The sequence below is a fragment of the Chinchilla lanigera genome, unplaced genomic scaffold (genome assembly GCF_000276665.1).
Source record: "Chinchilla lanigera isolate Chin_1 unplaced genomic scaffold, ChiLan1.0 scaffold00052, whole genome shotgun sequence".
Taxonomy (NCBI): Eukaryota; Metazoa; Chordata; class Mammalia; order Rodentia; family Chinchillidae; genus Chinchilla; species Chinchilla lanigera.
The window spans coordinates 4,193,970-4,212,564 of record NW_004955453.1 but is presented as its reverse complement, the minus strand read 5'-3'; the positions used below and the strand labels follow the sequence as shown (position 1 = coordinate 4,212,564).

At 56.0% G+C, this 18,595-nt stretch overlaps 1 protein-coding gene across 12 annotated transcripts in view; it reads left to right on the top strand.

Annotated features, from left to right (window-relative positions):
* The window catches only part of Armc9 (armadillo repeat containing 9), a 92,009-nt gene extending 81,984 nt beyond the window's left edge, over window positions 1–10,025 (top strand). For 4 of the 12 annotated variants that reach the window (XM_013519884.1, XM_005395397.2, XM_013519879.1 and 1 more), the window contains 2 exons: window positions 2,291–2,393; window positions 9,295–10,025. In XM_013519884.1, coding sequence (XP_013375338.1) covers window positions 2,291–2,393; window positions 9,295–9,583 — 392 coding nt within the window. In that variant the 3' untranslated portion in view covers window positions 9,584–10,025. Of the gene's footprint in view, window positions 1–387; window positions 512–2,290; window positions 2,394–4,572; window positions 5,024–7,932; window positions 8,217–9,294 lie in introns of those variants that run through there. The other 8 variants (XM_013519890.1, XM_013519882.1, XM_013519881.1 and 5 more) reach the window with 7 other exon arrangements.
* Window positions 10,026–18,595: the final 8,570 nt, after the last annotated feature.

Here is an 18,595-nt window from a genome sequence, read left to right as displayed (position 1 = left end):
CTGCCTCAGCCTCCCAGAGTTCTGGGATTATAGGCATGCACCACCTCACCCGGCTTCAGACCCCACTTAAAATAATACAGCAGTGTAGCTCCATGGCCGGGGTCTCCATGCCTCAGTTCTGGTTCCAAGGTGCTGAGCACGGCCTCGAAGGCTGCCCAGGGTCAGAACACGGATTAGGGAGCAGACAGCTCCAGATCTGGGCGAGCTGTAACGCATACAGTTGAGCTAGCCAGAGACGGATGGGGGATAGAGGTTTTTTTTTTTAGATTCCAGGAAGAAAGAAATATTTTGAATCAGAAACATACAAAGTATTTGTGTTTAATTTTTGAAAGGAAATTGAAAGGATGGGGAGCAGCACAGATAAGCCTCCAATTTCCATTCAAATAGGAAAACAACCGAGGCGCTCAGATGCCAGGTGGGGCACATCTGACGCTCAGCTGCTGCGACCGGAGTCCAAGCCTCTGCTGGGTTCAGAGTCGGGGCAGGAAGGGGGTGAGGGGCTCCGAGCGAGCTTTTCGCCAGCTTTGCTCACCGGTTATTTTGTAAGTGTCGTAAGTTGTAAATACTCATTTGCTTTCGTGAAATGATCAGCTCACTCGTGTACCCTGAGACTCCCCTGCCAGGTGGAGGTCTTGAACGGGCTGACAGTTTTTACCATTTGCTCGAATGCCATTGAGATCAGAATGACTGGGAAGCAGGCCTAGACTTTCAAGCCAGCTGCGCTGTTCGTTTAGGGTCACTTAGTTGATCAGGAACACCCTAGTTTGCCCAAATGAGGTGCACAGTGGCCCCTGACTTTGTACTAATTGTAAATACGATTGCGTGCTCTGTGTGTGTGTGTGCGTGCGTGCGTGTGCTGCGTGCATGCATGTACGTGTGCGTGTGCGGTTCTGGCCATGGAACCCAGGGCCTGGTGTGTACCAGGCAAGCGCTGTGCCCCTGATCTGCACCCTGGCCCTGCTTGTCCCGTCTGGCACCTGAACTTGCCACACACAGAAACGGTTGAGTGGTGGCGGCGGCCCTTGTCACAGCGTTGATGTTGTTTTCAAGAGCGATCGATTTGAGCCCTTACAAAATCCAGGCCTTGGCAAATTCTTATTCCTTGCATGGGTACCGTGGGTGCCTGCCAAGGGCGTTGTGCCTTGGTGGTCATGGCATCTGCCCAGAGGCCCCAGGTACTCAGCTGCCCCCCGGGTGAGCAAATCTAACTCAGGATACACCCCGGGAGTGCTGGGCCCACAGCCCAAGCGTCCCTGCTCACACCCACCCCTGCCTCACAAACTGGCCCGGACCCAGGCTCCCGCCTCCCCTCCCCCTTCCCTCCCCCACCGCCTTTCCCCCTCCCCTCCCCCTTTCCCTCCCAGGCCCCGGTGCCACCCCTAGCACTGCTTCTGCCTCCTGCTGAAGATGGGGTGTTCACTGCCCTCACCCAGCCCCATCAGGCCTGCTTCTAGCCCAGGCCAGCACCCCGAGTTCTTAAAAGTCCTGTCCTTGAACATAAGTTCTCCCCGCTTTTGTGTGTGTGTGTGCTTGGGATTGAACCCAAGGCCTTTGCACTGAGCCACGTCTCCGGCCCTTTTTTTATCTGTCATTTTGAGACAGTCTTACTGAGCCACTGAGTCGCCCAGGCTAGGATTGAATATGCCATCCTCCTGCCTCAGCTTCCCAGAGTGCTGGGAGTACAGGGCTGTGCCCCACACTGGGCAGAGTTGTCCTGTTGGAGAGGTCAGACCTCCAGCTTTGGCTTTCTCCACTCTCCGGGCGCCTTTCTGCATCCCCAGCACAGACGCCATCCTCCTGCTGCCCACTCCGTCTAGCGCGTCCCAGCCACCCTGTGCCCCGCGCCGTGGCTGGAGCGAAGCCTGCTAGGGCCGCTCCCATGGCCACCATCGCTGCCCCCGCCTGGGTCTGAGCAGGCAGCAGCTGGGCTGCGCTCCAGGGCTTGCAGTGCGGATTCCTAGGCCTCCTCCAGGCTCCCAGAGGAGGGCCCGGGCTGCCAGGCCAGCAGACGCACACAGGGTGGGCTGGGCCAGCGAAGAGGGCTGTGTGGCAGGGGAGCACAGATGCAGCCTGGGCAGTACCTGGGGACCCCACTTGCCCAGGAAGCTTGCTGGCCCTGCAGGGGTGCTGAGGGGCTCAGCCGCATGCAGGGCCCAGGTAAACCTGGGTGCCAGGGGCGAGCAGTGCGGGGAGGCAATTCGTGCCCTGCTGGCTGTGCGGTCCCCATGCCTCCCAAGCTGGCTCCAAGCCGGCCCCGAGCGGGCAGGCACTCTGAGCTCTCTCTCCCCAGCAGCCGCAGATGCCATGGCAGGACGGCAGGAGGAGCCATGCCTGCCCCCCACGGGGACACCAAAGGAGGCACCCCAGGACCCGGGCAGCAGAGAGACCACCAGGTAGGGGTGCAGGCATCATGAGGCCTGGGTCTCCCCCACAGACAGGACTCGAGGACCCAGGTCTCCAGGACACCTCGGGCCCAGCCTCTGGGCACGGAAGCCAAGGAGCTTTCCTTGGCACTGGGAATGCAGAAACAAGAGTCCCAGTGGAAGCCAGCCTTGAACTCACTACATAGCCCAGGCTGGCCTCAACCTCATGGCAATCCTCCTGCCTCAGCCTCCTGAGCACTCGATCACAGGGGTGCGCCACTGGTGTGGGAGAAATATCACTGCCAACCTGCCAGGTGTCAGGCGTGCTGAGTTCATCTCTCCTGAACTGAAGAATGAATTCCATGGGACAAACAGGGTTAAGAGCAGGGAAGGTCTCTTGGCGAATGGGAATGGGGAATAGGAATAGCTGTGAGAGACAGCAGGGGTCCTTGGGGCCTCTGAGGCCTGTTGTGGGGAATAATGTGTACAGCAGTCACAATGTGGGTACAACATGGGCCGAACTGTAATCAACCAATCAGATCATACGTAGAGTGGCGAAGCTAACCTGATCCGGTAGGGAAGCACAGAGCATAGCCGGGGTGCAGGGGTGACGTCATTAACCTGGGCCCATCTGTGACTTCTACAACAGGAGCACTTGGAGAGGGGATGGGTCCAGACGGCCTGTCACCCATCCAGGTATCTGATGCGTATCTGGACCCAGTGGACCCGGCAGTGTCAATTACAGTATAATCTCAAGTTTCCCTTCATCCCTTAGGGTTTGGCCCTTGGGACTTTCATCTCAAGGCCTGGTCTTCCTTCCTCAGATGCGCCTCTAGCCACAATTATGCTGTCTCTGCATTTCACTGACTTCCGAGAGAGCCCAGTCCCTCTCCAAGTGTAAATTACTTTTTGGTCCTTTTGTGTTGCTTTGTTTTGTTTGTTTTGTTTAAGACAGGGTCTCCCTGTGCAGTTCAGCCTTGCTGTGAACTCACTATGTAACCCAGGCTGGCTTGGAACTCTCAGTGATCCTCCTGCCTCAGCCTCCCTCCAGAAAGCTGGGATTACAGGCGTGTGCCATCACACCCCACATTGTGTATTAATTTTTACCTAATTCAGCTGCCTACACCACTCATCCAGCTGCCTGCGCTACTTTGTCCTCCCTGCCCCCTCCTGCCAGACTGCTGCCCCAGCCCCTAAGGTCTCAGCCAATCACGGCCCAGTGCAGCTCCCCTCCCCAGACTCCCACTCTCCAGGGCTGTCCCCGCTGTCCTCAGAGACACCACACGAGGACCTGCCACTGTCCCTGTGCCTGGCTGTCCTGTCTGGTGTTTGATGAACACGTAGGAAAAGCGGGGAAGTGCAGCCATGCGTGTGGCTCCGGTGGGGACATCTTCCCAGCGCCCCCTGGCTTGCTGTCCCCTGTGTCTTTCAGGAAGGCGGGGGAGAGACACTGGGTGGGCAGCGTAGGGCCCCAGTCCATGGCGGGCTGAGTGGTGGCACTGCCCTGTCACTCGGTCTCCCTGCCGCCCCTGGTCACCCCTGCGACCCTGGACCCTCCGCGCGGCCTGGGGAGGGCGTGGGCTCCTCACGTGGTCTCCCGTGTCCTGACCTGGGCCAGGTCAGAAGCGCACGAGTCAAAGCCCAGTCCTGCCCCAGACAGGAAGTGGCTCTTCTGCAAGCACAGGGTAAACATCCCGCTCAGGGGATCCAAACCCTGAACCAGCCGAGCGCTGACGTCGGCCGCAGTGGAAAATCTCACACCAAGAAGCTGTTTTGTGCACAGGATTGTTAAAAATACTGAACTCGATTAGTCAGCCTGGGGGTGCGCTCCTATAGTCCCAGCCTTAGGGAGGCTGGGCAGGAGGACCCCGAGTTCAAGGCCTACCCGGGCAGCTTAGTGAGACCTTTCTCAAGAAGAGTTTTTGTTAAAGTGCCAGGGTGTCGCTTGTGGCAGAGTACCCCAGGATCTGACTGGTGTGTCCCAGTGTCCCCCTGTCCGCCACTTCCTGGGTTGTCACGGCCCAGGCGAGGTATGTGCCAGAAGGAGAGAGCTTCCCAGTGCCGGGAGCAGAGACCTTCGGGGCCCCGCCCATGCCAGCTGTGCCTTCCTCACACGTCGCAGGGGCCGGGGATCCTCAGCGGGACGCAGCGGCTGGTAATGCAGTGGCTGAAATCCCTCTGAGCCCTGTATTGCTCTTCCCTGAGACAGTGTCCCCCTGCAGCTGCCACCCTGCCGGGGCGGGGGTGCAGACGAGTGACCGCTGCCGTCAGGGTGCCTCCGCCTCTGCACGTCCACCAGAACCACCTTCCTGCCAGCCCCAGCACCACCCAGCGCCATGTGTCCCTGGATCAGAAGCCACCGCCACCCCAGCCGTCCCCGCCCATCGCCTGCCGGCCAGCTGGCCCCTTCCCAGGCGGGGCCGAGCTCACCTTGAGGCCCCAACTGCCCTTCCTGGCGACAGAGGCCCTGCTCCTCATTATCTCACCCCTCCTGCTGCAGCCCCCAGCGCGCTTCCCCTGAGCCAGCCAGGGCCGCAGCCCAGGGCAGAGGGGACAGCCGTGTTAAGTGGTGATGTGGGCTCCTCCTAAGATATACAGACAGGGAGATTAATTTTAAGCAGTTGACTCCTATGAGGTTTGAGGCTTGGTGAGTCCAAAGTATGGCAGGAGGCTGGGCGTGGTGGCGCACCCCTGTGATCCCAGCATTCAGGAGACTGAGGCAGGAGGATCGCGGTGAGATCGAGGCCAGCCTGGGCTTCACGGTGAGTTCTAAGCCAGCCTCAACTGCACAGTGAGTTTCCTTGCTTCACACACACACACACACAAAAAAAAAAAAACACAAAAAAATTTTTGAACCAAATAATATAAGAAAGGGACAGCCTCACTTGACCTTACAGGCAGCTTCTTGTCCAGGTCAGGAAAGTGTCAGCGAAGCACTCATCTCATTAATTTACCTTTTTCATTGGTCAGAGAGCCCCACCTGGAAAATTCAAAGAGCAGGAAGTTGCCCCAAGTGACCTTTGATCCCAGCGCCAGGCACATTTCTCGGCACACAAGCATTGTCTCGGTTCCCGAAAGAGCAACGGGACATAGGTTAAAAACCACCAGAGTGCAGAGGCCGGCCGGGCGACAGCGCGCATAGGTGTGCCGAGGGACAGTGACAAGACCATGGGAACTGTAGCCAGAGACCGGGAGGGGGCTGAGAGACAGAGCAGCGGTGCCTGAGACTGTGCAGAGGACACGCACAGACGTAAGAGGTGCCGCATGGCAAATATGTGGGGCTATCAGGCTGGGCATGGTGACGCACGCCTGCAATCCAAGCGCTAGGGAGGCTGAGGTAAGAGGATCGCCATGAGTTTGAGGCCAGCCTTGGCTACATGGTGAGACCCTGACTCCAAAAAAATAATTTTTCTTTTTGGTACCGGGAATCGAACTCAGGACCTTGCACTTGCCAGGCAGGCGCTGTGCCGCTGAGCTATATCCCCAGCCCTCCAAAAATTTTTAATTAATCAATTAATTAAAAAGTAGGATCAAATCTCCATCCTTTGGAACTTGGTTCAACGGCTTCTTCCCTAAAATAGGGTCAGTTTTATGCCAGTCTTTTCCTAACTTGAACCTGGAGACTTTTCAGGCAGTGTCGGTATGATTTTTCTAATTGTGTTTTGTTTGTTTTTCACAGACAGGGTCTTGTGACATAAATTGCCATACCCAACAATTTTTCTAATTGTTTGTTTTGTTTTTGTTTTTGTTTTTTGTCTTTTTGAGACAGGGTCTCGCTGTGTGGTTCAAGCTGGCCTTGAGCTCACTTTGTAGCCCAGGCTGGTCTCGAACTCTCAACGATCCTCCTGCTTCAGCCTCCCGAGTGCTGGGATTACAGGCATGTGCCGTCACGCCCGGCCCAATTTTTCTAATTGTTAAAGTGATATCTTTTCAGCTGGAGGACATAGCTCCGTGAGAGAATGCTTGCCTAATATGCTTGAGGGCCTGGGTTTGATCCCTGGCACTATGAAAAGATTTTTTTCAATTAAAAAATGTTAATGATATATTCTCAACATAAAAAGAATACAAGAATATAGAAATAAATCAGGCCAAAAATATCCACAGCTGGAGACCAGGTTTCCCTCCCCAGATCTTTTTTTTTTTTTTTTTTTTTTGTCTTTTTGAGACAGGGTCTCACTATGCAGTTCAGGCTGGCCTGAGTTCACTTTGCATGGCTGATCTCAAACTCACAACGATCCTCCTGCCTCAGCCTCCCGAATACTGGGACTACACCCGTGAGCCAATGTGCCTGGCCCCTCCCCGGATCTGTAACCCCACTCCTGGGCACTTCTTTAGCCCAGGGCCAGGAGGCAACCTTGTGGAGCTGTGGCACCATCCAGTACCACTTTTCAGGAGAGAAACCGCAACTCCTGGGTGTCAGGAACTTGATCCGTGCTGTCACCAGCCAGGGAGAGGTGGAGCAGCGTGATGTCCTCGGACCATGCTGGGGAGCCCCCAAGGGCCCGGGTCTGGGCCTCAAACCCCAGCATAGAGTGCTCTGCCCAGCTCGCCCCAAACACCTGCCACCTCCACCAGGGGTGCCAGCCAGCCGTAGCTCTGTGTCCCACAGGAGACTGTCCTGCCGCAGCCCAGTACGATCATGTGTGGGGACCCCCTCGGGCAGGGCGGGGGCGCTGCTGGGTTCCACCGGTGCCAACCTGAGCTCGCTGGGTGGCAGCCACACCCTGAGTCACAGCGTGGGCACAGGGAGGTAGTAAGGGACCCTGGGGCCACCGTGAGAACGAGGGCTGGGGTTACAGCTGTGCGCCCCCACGCCAGCCACGGCTTCAGCGTCATCTCAGGGAGGCTGCCTGTGGCTGCCACATCCAAGAGCGCCTTTTGCTGCTGCGCCGAGCTCCCACACCCAAACCCCAGGCCAGCACAAATGTGCGACGTCCCTGTTCTGCAGGGGCCAGGGTCAAGGTGTGAGGACAGGGAGAGTCTTTCCCGGGACGCTGTTCCCGCCGTACCCGCTAGAGCCTGGGGCCCTACCTAACCCTCAAGCCAGCAGCGGTGCTTGGGACCAGCGCCACGTCGGTGTGACCCTGAGCCTGTGGTAACCCTGGCAGCGTCCTAACCCCGACGGGACAAAGTCACTAGAAAGCCCCAGCCCCGGCGCCTACCCTCAATTCCCAGTGGACATGAGCATTAGCTTTGCAGAAGCCCAGAGATGTTCAGTTGGCCCAGGCCCCTTTGTCCACGCAGCTGTGACCGCCAGCCCTGCCCGAGGGCTCGGGAGCCTCCTTCAGCCAAGGCCCACTCAGCAAGCTCCGATAGCCAAAGGTCCATCTGCAGCCTTACTCCTTTGTTGCACAACGTGGATTAGTCACAGTTTCCCAAGATCGGGACCCAGGTGTCCCTGGGACCTTTATTCTGCTGGCTGCGCTGTCCGGACCATGCTGTCTGAATGGCACATCCCTGGGATCCCAGGACTCAGAGGCTGAGGCAGGAGGATCACTGTGTTTGAGGCCAGCGAGGGTTCCATAGCGAGACCCTGCCTCAAAATAAATAAAAGTTAATACACCCCCAGGTGCTTGGCTTCTGTCTAGACTGTGAGCTCTGCAGGGCTGAGTCTCGGCCTGAGAGCGGCCTGTGCCAGCTGTCCAGCCAGTGACCGTGTGCTGCTGCCCATGCTTCCTAGACCGTTTCCCCCCGCCTCTGCCTGCAAGCCCCGGACGCCTCGCGCTCTGGAGACCCTGGAGCCGCAGGCCCCCAAGGTGAAGGCGTCAGCGCTGGCCCCCCAGTTCTCTTCGTGCAACCCCCAGCGGGCCAGCCGCACCAGCTCCTCTGCGTCCTCCACCAGGGGCCTGCAGGGTGAGTTGGCCTGGGCCCTGTGGCTCGCAGAGAAGGGCATTTTGTTCTGACCTTTGGCCCTGGGGGACCTCTTATTTTTTAAAAAACTTATTGGTGTTCTGAAACAGGGTCTCACTCTGTAGCCCACACTGGGCTCGAACATCGATCCTCCTGCTTCAGCCTCCTGAGTGCACCCTCTGTGTGCTCACCAAGCAGGTGGCTTCCCTTGCCCCAGAGACCTCTCCTTTGGAAATCTTCCCTGCTTGTGAAATCGCCCATGGCCTCTGGCTCAGCACCACTGGTGGGGTGAGACCCACCCTCTAGGCGGGACCCTCGAGAGGACGCCCTCGGGGAGGACCCTCGGGGAGGACCCCCTCTGGGGCTTGCTCTTCCGCCCAGTCCCTGTCCCTGTGGCCAAGTGGCCACTAATTCGAACAGAGGCAGGTGCTTCCCAGCAGGAGGGCCAGGGTGGGTACAAGGGTCCCAGGCCGCCCTTTACTCACCATCGGAGCCACCTCTCCATCTTCCTCTGTCCCCTCCCAGCCTCGGCCAGCTGACAGCCCCCACCCCTTCTCCACACACACCTGTAGTCCTAGCACTCGGGAAGCTGAGGCAGGACGATTGTCATGGCTTCGAGGCCAGCCTAGGCTACATCTCGAGACCCTATCTCAAAAAACCAAAAAATAAATAAAATGAAAGACGGGAAAAAGAACAATGTCAGGCACCACAACCGTGCCCACATGGCTGTCCACACTTGTGCGACAGCCCGGCCCTCCCTGCCCACTCCCTTCTCGGCAGCCTGGGGTCCGTGCCAGTTGGGGACCCGCTGGGCTGCAGATGCGGAGAAGTGCTCTTGGCAAAGCCACCACGACCCTGTCCCCAGGTACCACGCATGAAGTCGGGCCGCAGTCAGGCCGCTTCCTCCCGGGCCTGGGGCGACACTGGCATGCTTGGGACAAAGGCCCCGGGGCCTGTGTGAGCCTCCGGAAGGCCCTCTGAATCCCTCGCACTGAGTGGCTGAAAGGGGGACTGTCTGGGTCAGAGGGGCCTGTGGGAAGCCTGCCTGGCGCTGGCAGCTCTTCTGCTTTTCCCTCCCCAGGCGGCCAGTGTTGCCGGAAGTGAGGGCAGCTGCCTTCCTGGGTGTCAACGTCATGCTGTCCAAGGGCCAGCCAGCCACTGCGGGTGACAGATGTGAAGAGACAGTCATCTACAAGACGGCGCGGGGCCCTCTAGCCGCCCAGGGGCGAGGCCGTGCGGCCCAACCATCGGGCAGCGCCTGCAGGGGGCAGGGAGAACCCCGACAAGGAGAGAGGACGTCCCTTTGGCCTTGGGGACCCTCTGGCCCCAGGAACAGCAGGTGTGGACTGGGGGGTCCCCGGCCGTGTTAGGCACCCAGCTGAGCAGACAGCGCGAGGCCAGACGGTCAGCCTCTTCCAGGACAGTGACAGCGGCGGCCTCCTGGGAGCCAGCTATCTTCACAGCACTGTAGAACTCCATGATGTGACCAGCCAGGTAGCCACAAGCCACAAGCCGCTGAGGACTGGGATGCAGAGGAAGGAGCCTCCTCCAGCCACCCGCCTCCGAGCCACACTGTGTTTCCCTCCACTTTCAAACTCTGATGACTATGATGTGTTTGTGTGTGTTCACAGCAGCCCTGCACCCCTGCCTGTTTTGTAAGGCCTTAGAAAGTTACCCAGTTTAATTAGTGCCATTTCCCACCCCCCACTAAGACCATAAGCACAGCCAGGTATTGTGTCACACGCCTGTAATCCTAGCACTCTGGAAGGCCGAGGCAGGAGAATCACAAGTTCAAGCCCAGTCTGAAAACTTGGTCACTTAACAAGAATCTGTCTCAAATTTTAAAAAAAAAGTAAAGGGTTGGGGCCAGACATGGTGGCACACGCCTGTAATCCCAGCACTCGGGAGGCTGAGGTAGGAGGATTGCTGCCAGGCGGGGCTACATAGTGAGTTCAAGCCCAGCCTAAACTACATAACAAGATCCTGTCTCAAAAAAATAAAAATAAGGGGTTGAGGTTGTAGCTCAGCGCAAAGACCCTGGATTCAGTTCCCAGTTTGGCAAAAATAAATAATGAATAAATAACCACAGACACAAGCGTTCCTGCAGCAAAGTAATCAGTCCCTGCTGCTCCATGGGGAGAGACAGCAGCCCCAGGTCTCAAGACAGGGGAAGAAATCCACCTTCAGAGCCATCATGACCCAGGCGTCCTAAACGTTACCGGAGCTGTAACCAGCATTTAGGAGGCAGTGTGTGCGTGTATGCGTGTGTGCACATGTGCGTGTGCGTGTGTGCATGCATGCATATGTGTATGAGTGTGTGTGTGCAGGGGGTGGGCAGCAAATGGAGGTTGCATGCCACCCATGGCACCAATGAGCCAGGCGTGCAGGATGACAGCACCCGAGGGCTCCCAGCAGAGGCACGGTAGAACCCCGTGGTGTCACTGGCCTGGCAGCCACAAGCAGGTTCTCTGGACGTGTGTGCCCCACTCATTTCTCAGGAGGAAGCTTCAGGCTTGGGCTCAGCACCCTCTGAGCCCCGGTGTGGCCTGTGGGTACCTGCAGTGTGGACGCAGGAGCTCTGCGTTGTATCCAGAGGGAAGCGGCGCCCTGGAGTGGATCGGCTCGAAGGCCAGCGGGGGAGGTTGCGGGGAGCCGCTGGGCTCCCGCCCCCACCCATCCACTCCCCCGGATTCCTCGGGCTCCGCGGCCTGGCACGGCCATTCCCTGCCTGCCACAGGGCAGCGGTAACCAGGGCTGGGCGAGTCTCCGCTCTACCCAGGGTCTCCTGGCAGGAAGGCAGCTGCTGTCAGCCCCTCAAGCCCACAGATGGGTGCGGGACTGACGTAAATGCTGATTGTTTGAGGAGGAGAAAAGTCCATGTTTTTTCAGGGGGTGGGGTATCCAGCTTGGGGGCAGAACAGACCTGATCCCCGGGGAGGCCTGGGCAATCCTTCAGGGAGAGTAAACACCACCATGGCCTCCCTCCCTGCGCCCTGGGGAGGCCTCTCCTGGGTTCCTTGCAAGGCTGAAACACATTTCAACAATCTAGCCAGGTGTGATGCACACCTGTAATCCCAGCCCGTGGGAGGCAGAAGCAGGAGGATCACCTCAAATATGAGGGTGGCCTGGACTATGTAGCAGACCCTGTCTAAAAAAAACTAAAAATACCAACAATTTATCCATAAATAGTCCAACACTGCTGACTCCCTAAAGATTCAGTGAAGTTGGCTATGAACCTGATGTATAGGGGAAAAAAATCAAATATATGTTTAAAAAAGCAAAACCTTCTTCAAGGGTGCCTGGAGTTCTCATCACGGGGTTCCCAAGATTTGCCCGTAAAACCCCAAGGAAGCAGCTGCGCCACGCTCACAGCGAGGTGAGCGCAGGGGAGACGCAGCCCTCAGCCTCGGCCCAGCCCTGCTCTCTGATCACCCCAAACCCCATCTTCGTTTCTCTGTCTCACCTGCTTCCTGCATACCAAGGTGGAGCTGTCTGGTGAAGACTTAGAGCATGTCCCTGGGTGGGAAGTACATGAGGTCTGCAGATATCAGGGCCGGACAGCAGGGAGGGAGGGATTTGACCCAAATCAAAAGAGCTAAATTTTAAAAATGGGTAAATAAAATTAATAAAGAAAGGCAAGTTATCAAATGTAGTTTTAAAATGTAATAAAAAAAACAAGTCCAGCTGGGCATGGTGGTGCACATCTGTAATCCCAGCACTTGGGAAGCTGAGGCAGGAGGATCGCCATGAATTTGAGGCTAGCCTGGGCTACATAGTGAGTTCTTTTTTTTTTTTTTTTTTGAGACAGGGTCTCACTATGGAGTCAAGACTGGCCTTGAGCTCACTTTGTAGCCAAGGTTGGTCTTGAACTCACAAGAATCCTCCTGCCTCAGCCTCCCAAGTGCTGGCATTACAGGTGTAAGCCACCACGCCCGGCTACATAGTGAGTTCAGAGCCTGAACTACATAGCAAGCGCCTGTCTCAAGAAACCAAAAGTTGCTGGGCTTGGTGGCACACGCCTGTAATCCCAGCACTTGAGAGGCTGAGGCAGGAGGATCGTTGCGAGTTCAAAACCAGCCTGGTGAGCTACAAAGTGAGCTCAAGGTCAGCCCAAACTGCATAGCAAGACCCTGTCTCAAAAAGACAAAAAAAAAAGAAACCAAAAGTACAAGTCCAACCCTGAATTTGTATGATCCTGCCTCCTGCCTGGTTTGCCTAATCTTAATCCTTTTTTTTTTTTTTTTCTGTGACAGGGTCTCACTGTGTAGTCCAAGCTAGCTTTGAACTCACTATGTAGCCCAGGCTAGCCTCAAACTCATGGCAATCCTCTTGCCTCAGCCTCCCAAGTGCTGGGATGACAGGCATGCACCACCACACCCAGCCTAATCCTATCTTGTCCCTCATTCCGATAAAAGTTTACTTATAAAAATAGGCAGCTGGTACATGGGCCAGTTTGCTGATTTTATTTTTTAAAATATTGCATTAAACCATTATTCATCTCTTTTATTTTTTTGGTTTTTTTGTTTGTTTGTTTGTTTGTTTTCCAGTACCAGGAATTGAACTTATGACCTTGCGCTTGCCAGGCAGGCGCTGTGCCGCTGAGCTAAATCCCCAGCCCCACTATTACTTATCTCAATTACTAATTTTTTGGTGTCCTCTTGAATTCATGGACCTCTTAAACCCTGCCCTGGGATATGGGGAGCTTCCTGGGTGCTCCCCGTGCACCCCATAGCAAAACCCCTTGGCTGGGTGGCTGGGTGCTCAGTCCTAGCTGCCACCACCTTCACTGACACTGTCACTGCAAGTTGTGTTAAGGGGTGGTGCTTGGCCTTTGCTGGTGACAAACCATTTCCAAAACTCACTAGTTTAAAACAGCAGTTTCTCAGCTTTACAGTGATACGGACATTATGGTTCAGACCTAGAATGTCCCCAAAAGGCTCATGTAGCCAGAGGTAGCCTCTGGGGAGGTGACTGCCTCACAGGGCACTGTGCTCAGCAGTGCATTCACCCACTGACGAGCTCCCAGCCAAACATGGTGTGAGGTCAGGCCCGGGTGGAGTCGCTGTGTCACTGGGAATGTGAACTGGCAGTTATTCTTTTGTTTTTGTTTTGAGACAGGGTCTTGGTATGTAGTTTGGGCTGGCCTCAGATGGGAAGTCCACTCCTCAGCCTCCCAAGTGCTGGGCTTACACCCAGCTGGAAGGTGTGAGCTTGTCCCTGGCTCCTCCCCGCTCCCTCGGCTTCCTGATTGCCATGGGGTGAGCATCTTTGTCTGCCAGGCCCTTTCACCACGCCATTTCTGTCTTGGAGCCAGCTGACCACGGACTGTACCCTCTGAAACTGTGAGTTAAAATAAAGCTGTCCTTCACGTGTTAGTGTCAGGTATGCTGTCCCAGCGATGGAAAAGTAACGGATGCAGTGGGTCAGCAGAGGGGAGGGCTTGGATGACTGGATGGTGCATTGGTGGCCAGAGAGCACCCAGGGGCCTCACCCGTGTGTGGCATCAGCTGTTGCCCAGGCACATGTTCTCCAGGGAGGCCTCGTCCTGCAGAAGCTGGGGTTGTTCACATGGTGGCCCCGCGTTCCCACCACATGAAGACCAGGTCCAAGGCTGTTCAAGTCTTCAAGTCTCCACCCACATCACAGGACTGTCCTGCCCTGGGCCGAGGCTCAAGTCTGCATGGATGGCCGTGGCCCAGCCCAGAGCACCGGCCCCTGAGGAAGGACAGGTGGGCGGATTTCAGGAGAACCTGGCAGGACGAGGAAAGGCTGGGCCTGGAGAGATGTATCCAGTGGTCTGCGTGCAGGGTCGGAGCCTGAGAGTGCAGTGAGGGTTTGCAGAGCAGGAGCTCGAGAAGCGCAACCCCAGGAAGATCCCGGGGTGTGGGGCAGCAGAGTCTCCAGGAGGTGGAGGGGACAGCAACCCGCGGCTGCCTGCAGGAGCCAGTTCCCTAGAGCCTTGACCAGCAACCACGCGGCAGAGAGCGGCACAAGGGAAGGAGCTTCAGGGTGAGGCTCGGAGGTCAGAGGTGGTGGAGAAGGAAGGGCCGGCAGCTAGTCCCTGAGCTCTGGGAGAGGAGACTGCAGCCAGGCCCCACCGTGAGCCCGAGGGGTGTGGGAAGCACAGGGCCCACCAGAGCCCCCTCTGTCACCTGGACAGGAGGCAGTGGTGTGCCAATGCCAGCCCCTAAGAACCGACCACCATGCCAGGCATGCCTGTCATCCCAGCACTCAGGAGGCTGGAGCAGGAAAATCACCCTGAGTTCAAAGGCCTGAGCAGGAGGCTGGAGCAGGAAAATCACCCTGAGTTCAAAGGCCAGCCTGAACTGTGTAGCGAGACCCTGTCTTAAAAAAAAAAAACAGAATGGCAGAGCCAAGGGTGGTGCATGCCTGGCGCAGCCCCTGTCCACCTCCCTCTCCACGCGCCTGGCATCAGCTGGCTTGTAGGCTGCACCAGCAAAAGCCGGCCGGGCCTCCTCCTGGCTCTGAGAGGACAAGGTCTCCTCCGTGACATGGGTGTTCCTTGGCGCGCTGCCTGTGCCCACACTTCGGTGCCCCGACCTGCCTCCCAGCAGCACACCTCTGGGCTGGGCGTGGCCAGCTCCCGGCTGCCAGGTAGCAGCGTGAGTCACCCTTCCTGGTAGTGTGAGCACCCTGAGTGCGAGGTCAGAGCCCTGCACTTGGCTCTGGCTCTGGGCCTGGGGCCAGGAGGAGAGGACTGTGGGCCCCGCTCAGACGCCAAGGTCCCTGGGCAGTGTGCGAACCAGGCTTGAGCCCGGCAGCAGCTTCTTTGGAGAAGAAGCCGGGCGAGAGGGTCTCAGGGAAGGCCGGGGATACAGCTCAGTGGCACAAGCGCCTGCCTCGCGCAAGGTCCTGAGTTTGATTCCCGGTACCAAAAATCAAACAAAAAAGAGGGTCCTAGGGGCCTGCAGGTGTAGGGCAGGACTGGGGACCAGGGCTTGGGGATGGATCCAAGGACAGAGCCCCTCCAATGCTGACTGCCCACGTCCAGTAGGTCCATGCTGCCCCCTGTGAACGGTGACCGGTGCCTCTCATTAACTGGTCATTTTTCTCTTATTAAAAAACCCTATTAAGATGGGTGTGGTGGCACACGCCTGTAATCCCAGCACTCGGGACACTGAGGCAGGAGGATCGTTGCGAGTTCAAGGCCAGCCTGGGCTATAAAGTGAGCTCAACTGAACTGCAAGTTCAAGGCCAGCCTGAACTGCATAACGAGACCTTGTCTCAAAAATACTAAATCAAATAAAATAAAATAAAATAAAAAAATAACCCTACTAGAGGATGATTTCACAAGGGGAACCAACATGGTGGTTCAAGGATAACTAGCAGAGAGTAAAATGCAGGGTGTCCCAGAAGTTTCCAGCAGTTTTGAGCCTTAGACTACCCTCTTGCTTGGCGCTGCAGGGGGTAGAAAGGCTGCCAGCGTCTAGAGAACACCATGTGACAGTTTTGACTTTGTAAATTTGGAAGATTGAGCTTTTATTCTTGATTTTTTTTTCCTAGTCTCTCTTAAAGGGAATGGAAGAGCCAAGTGTGGTGCACATCTGTGATCCCACACTTAGGAGGCTGAGACAAGAGGCTCACCAGGAGTTCGAGGCCAGCCTGGGCTGCCATAGTGAGTTCAAGGCCAGCCTGAACTATGTATCAAGACCCTGCATCAAAAAACAAAGCAAAACAAAAAGGAATAGAAGAAAAAAAAAAAAAAAAAGAATAGAAGGAGGGACTGGAACAAAAGTTAGGATTAAAGGCTTGGTGTTCCACATCTACAAAACTAGAGCTTTCAGTTGCAATTTTATAACACTATAGCTCATGTACGAGTACTGGTATCAAAGCTTAAGGTTGCACTGAGATTTCTGGGATACTCTGTATTGCCGAAGAATTTCCCTCCTGTTTTTAAACAGTTCTTTGAGGGTGGTGCACCACCTGCTTTGATCACCAACATTTCTTTTCCCTGGATTTGGTGAAGAAAGGTTATTAGGATCAGTGTGAATGCATATGTAAAAAAAGGGAATTGGACCCCAGTGAAGCAAGTGATAAGAAAGTTTCTTTTAAGGTCTACCGTACATGTTAACCTGACTACTACAGGTTCCCCAATTCAAGTCCTCCTCATTTTTCTTCTTTTTGAGACAGGCTGTCACTATGTAACCCAGGCTGGCCTTGAACTCTTGGGGATCCTCCTGCCTCAGCCTGCCGAGTGCTGGGATCACAGAGGTGTGCCCCCACACTCAGCTGAAAGTCCTTTTGTTTAAGACAGAACTTACATGAACCTTAGGAACATTACTATAAGCTTTAAATGGCAGAGAGTAAATAATTTTAAGAGGTATACATTAAGATATTAAGAAAAGATTAGTATTCTTGCCCTGTCAGATCTATTTCTTGGCCATGATGGTGCACACTTGTAATCCCAGCACTTGGGAGGCTCAGGCAGGAGGATCGCTGTGAGTTCAAGGCCAGCCTGGGCTGCAAAGTGAGTTCAAGCCAACCTGAGCTACACAGTGACACCCTGTCTCCAACAAAAAAAGAAGGGCCAAGGATGGAGCTTGTCAGCGCCTGCCGGGCAAGTGTGAGGCCCTGAGTGTGATTCCTGGCACCAGGAAAAAAAATTCTCACAGTACAGCAGTGTCTCACACAACCGTGAGACACAAATGATAAGCAATGGTATATGGAATATTACAATCTACTGCCTCAAAACAAAATTCTTTATGGAATTTCAAGCTTGGAAATTTGAGTGTTAGTTGTAGTTTTATTTTGGAAAAGATGCCACCATTTTAGTGGTTTTTCATTCCTACATCTCAATTTAAAAAGCGAATAAGCTATTCTGATTTTTTTTTAAAAAAGTGCTGAGCCGCAGGGAGAATGGATGCCAAAGCCGCCGAGGACGAGGCCCGGCCCAGCGCCTCCCTGGCCAAACAGTGGGTGGCTAGGGCCCCGGGGCTCGGCGCAGGGCAGGACAGCAGATAGGGCTGGCATCGTGCATTCCTCGGGGTCCTGCGTAGGGACGCTGCCCCCCGGGGCTGTCCAGGACACGCAGCCCTGGGCATCCGCGACTTTGGGGACCCCAGGACCCGCTGCAGTAGGGGTGCCATGGTGGCGGGTAGCAAATGCAGCAGCAAGCGGAGGAGCAGGGCAGCCTCTCCGCCCACTGTGTCCCAGCTGCGGGGAAGCTGGGCCCACGGGGCACCAACGAGGAGTGCGCCGACCCCTCTGGGCAGCCACATGACCCCATAGCCCAGGTGGCCGCTCCCTTGTGTGTTGTTCTGGTGGCGGGAGGGGGAGGGGAGGGTGTGGCCGCTCCCTGCACAGTCTCCAAGGAGCACTGGCCCTCGGTCAGGCGCAGGACTAAGCCGGGAAGGGAGGTGACCGTGAGGTCTAGCTGCTCCCAGCAGCTGCAGTGGAACCATGTGGATGTGGAGACAGGGACGGACAGGGGACATCGCCGTCGTCGTCGTGGCGTCCACAGGGCCTCTGATGTGGCGTGGGGTTCCCAAGCAGGCAGGGACTGGGACGACGCCTGCCTGAGCTCCCCTCCCCCTTGCCACTGTCACCATGGGCCCAGGGTGGGGCCTCCCAAGGCCTGCAAGATGCTGCGCCTGGCTGGGGGACTGGGACACCACTTGCCCCCTCGATGGCGCAGCTGAGGCCCCGGCTGCAGGTGGCTGAGTCTGCGGCTCTGGAGGAAGAGCGGTGACAGCCTGCGGAGTCCCCCCTGCCACTGTTTGTAGCAGCCCTGCCCTGTTCTGCCTCCTGGCCAAAAACGCCCCACTTTTGTTCTTTCAAATGATTCTTTGAATCGGGTGTCACTGTTAGCAACCAGGTCTATAACCAAAGCAGTGACCTCGGTCACAGACTTGAGATTTCTGCTGAAGTTTCCCACACTCCATCCCCTCCCAAATCCACTTTCCAACACAGTGTCTGTCGCTCAGCTTGATGCTGCCCCTTGTGTGGCTGCCGCCGGCTACACACACACACACACACACACACACACACTCATACCCCTCACCCCCACCCCAGGGTGCTTTCGGTGGGTCCCTCATGATTCTTCAATGGCAAACACCTCTTGAAGTTCAAGACAGCTCCGTTCTTTGTTCTTTTTTTTTTTTTGTCTTTTTGAGACAGGGTCTCGCTATGCAGTTCAGGCTGACTTTGAGCTCATTTTGTAGCCCAGGCTGGTCTCGAACTTGCACCAATCCTCCTGCCTCAACCTCCCGAGTGCTGGGATTACAGGCATGCACCATCACGCCCAGTAGCCATCCTTCGTTCTTGCAAGAACAATTTCCTCTTGGGAAGCTGAGGCAAGAGGATCGTTGCGAGTTCGAGACCAGCCTGGGCTACAAAGTGAGCTCAAGGCCAGCCTGAACTGC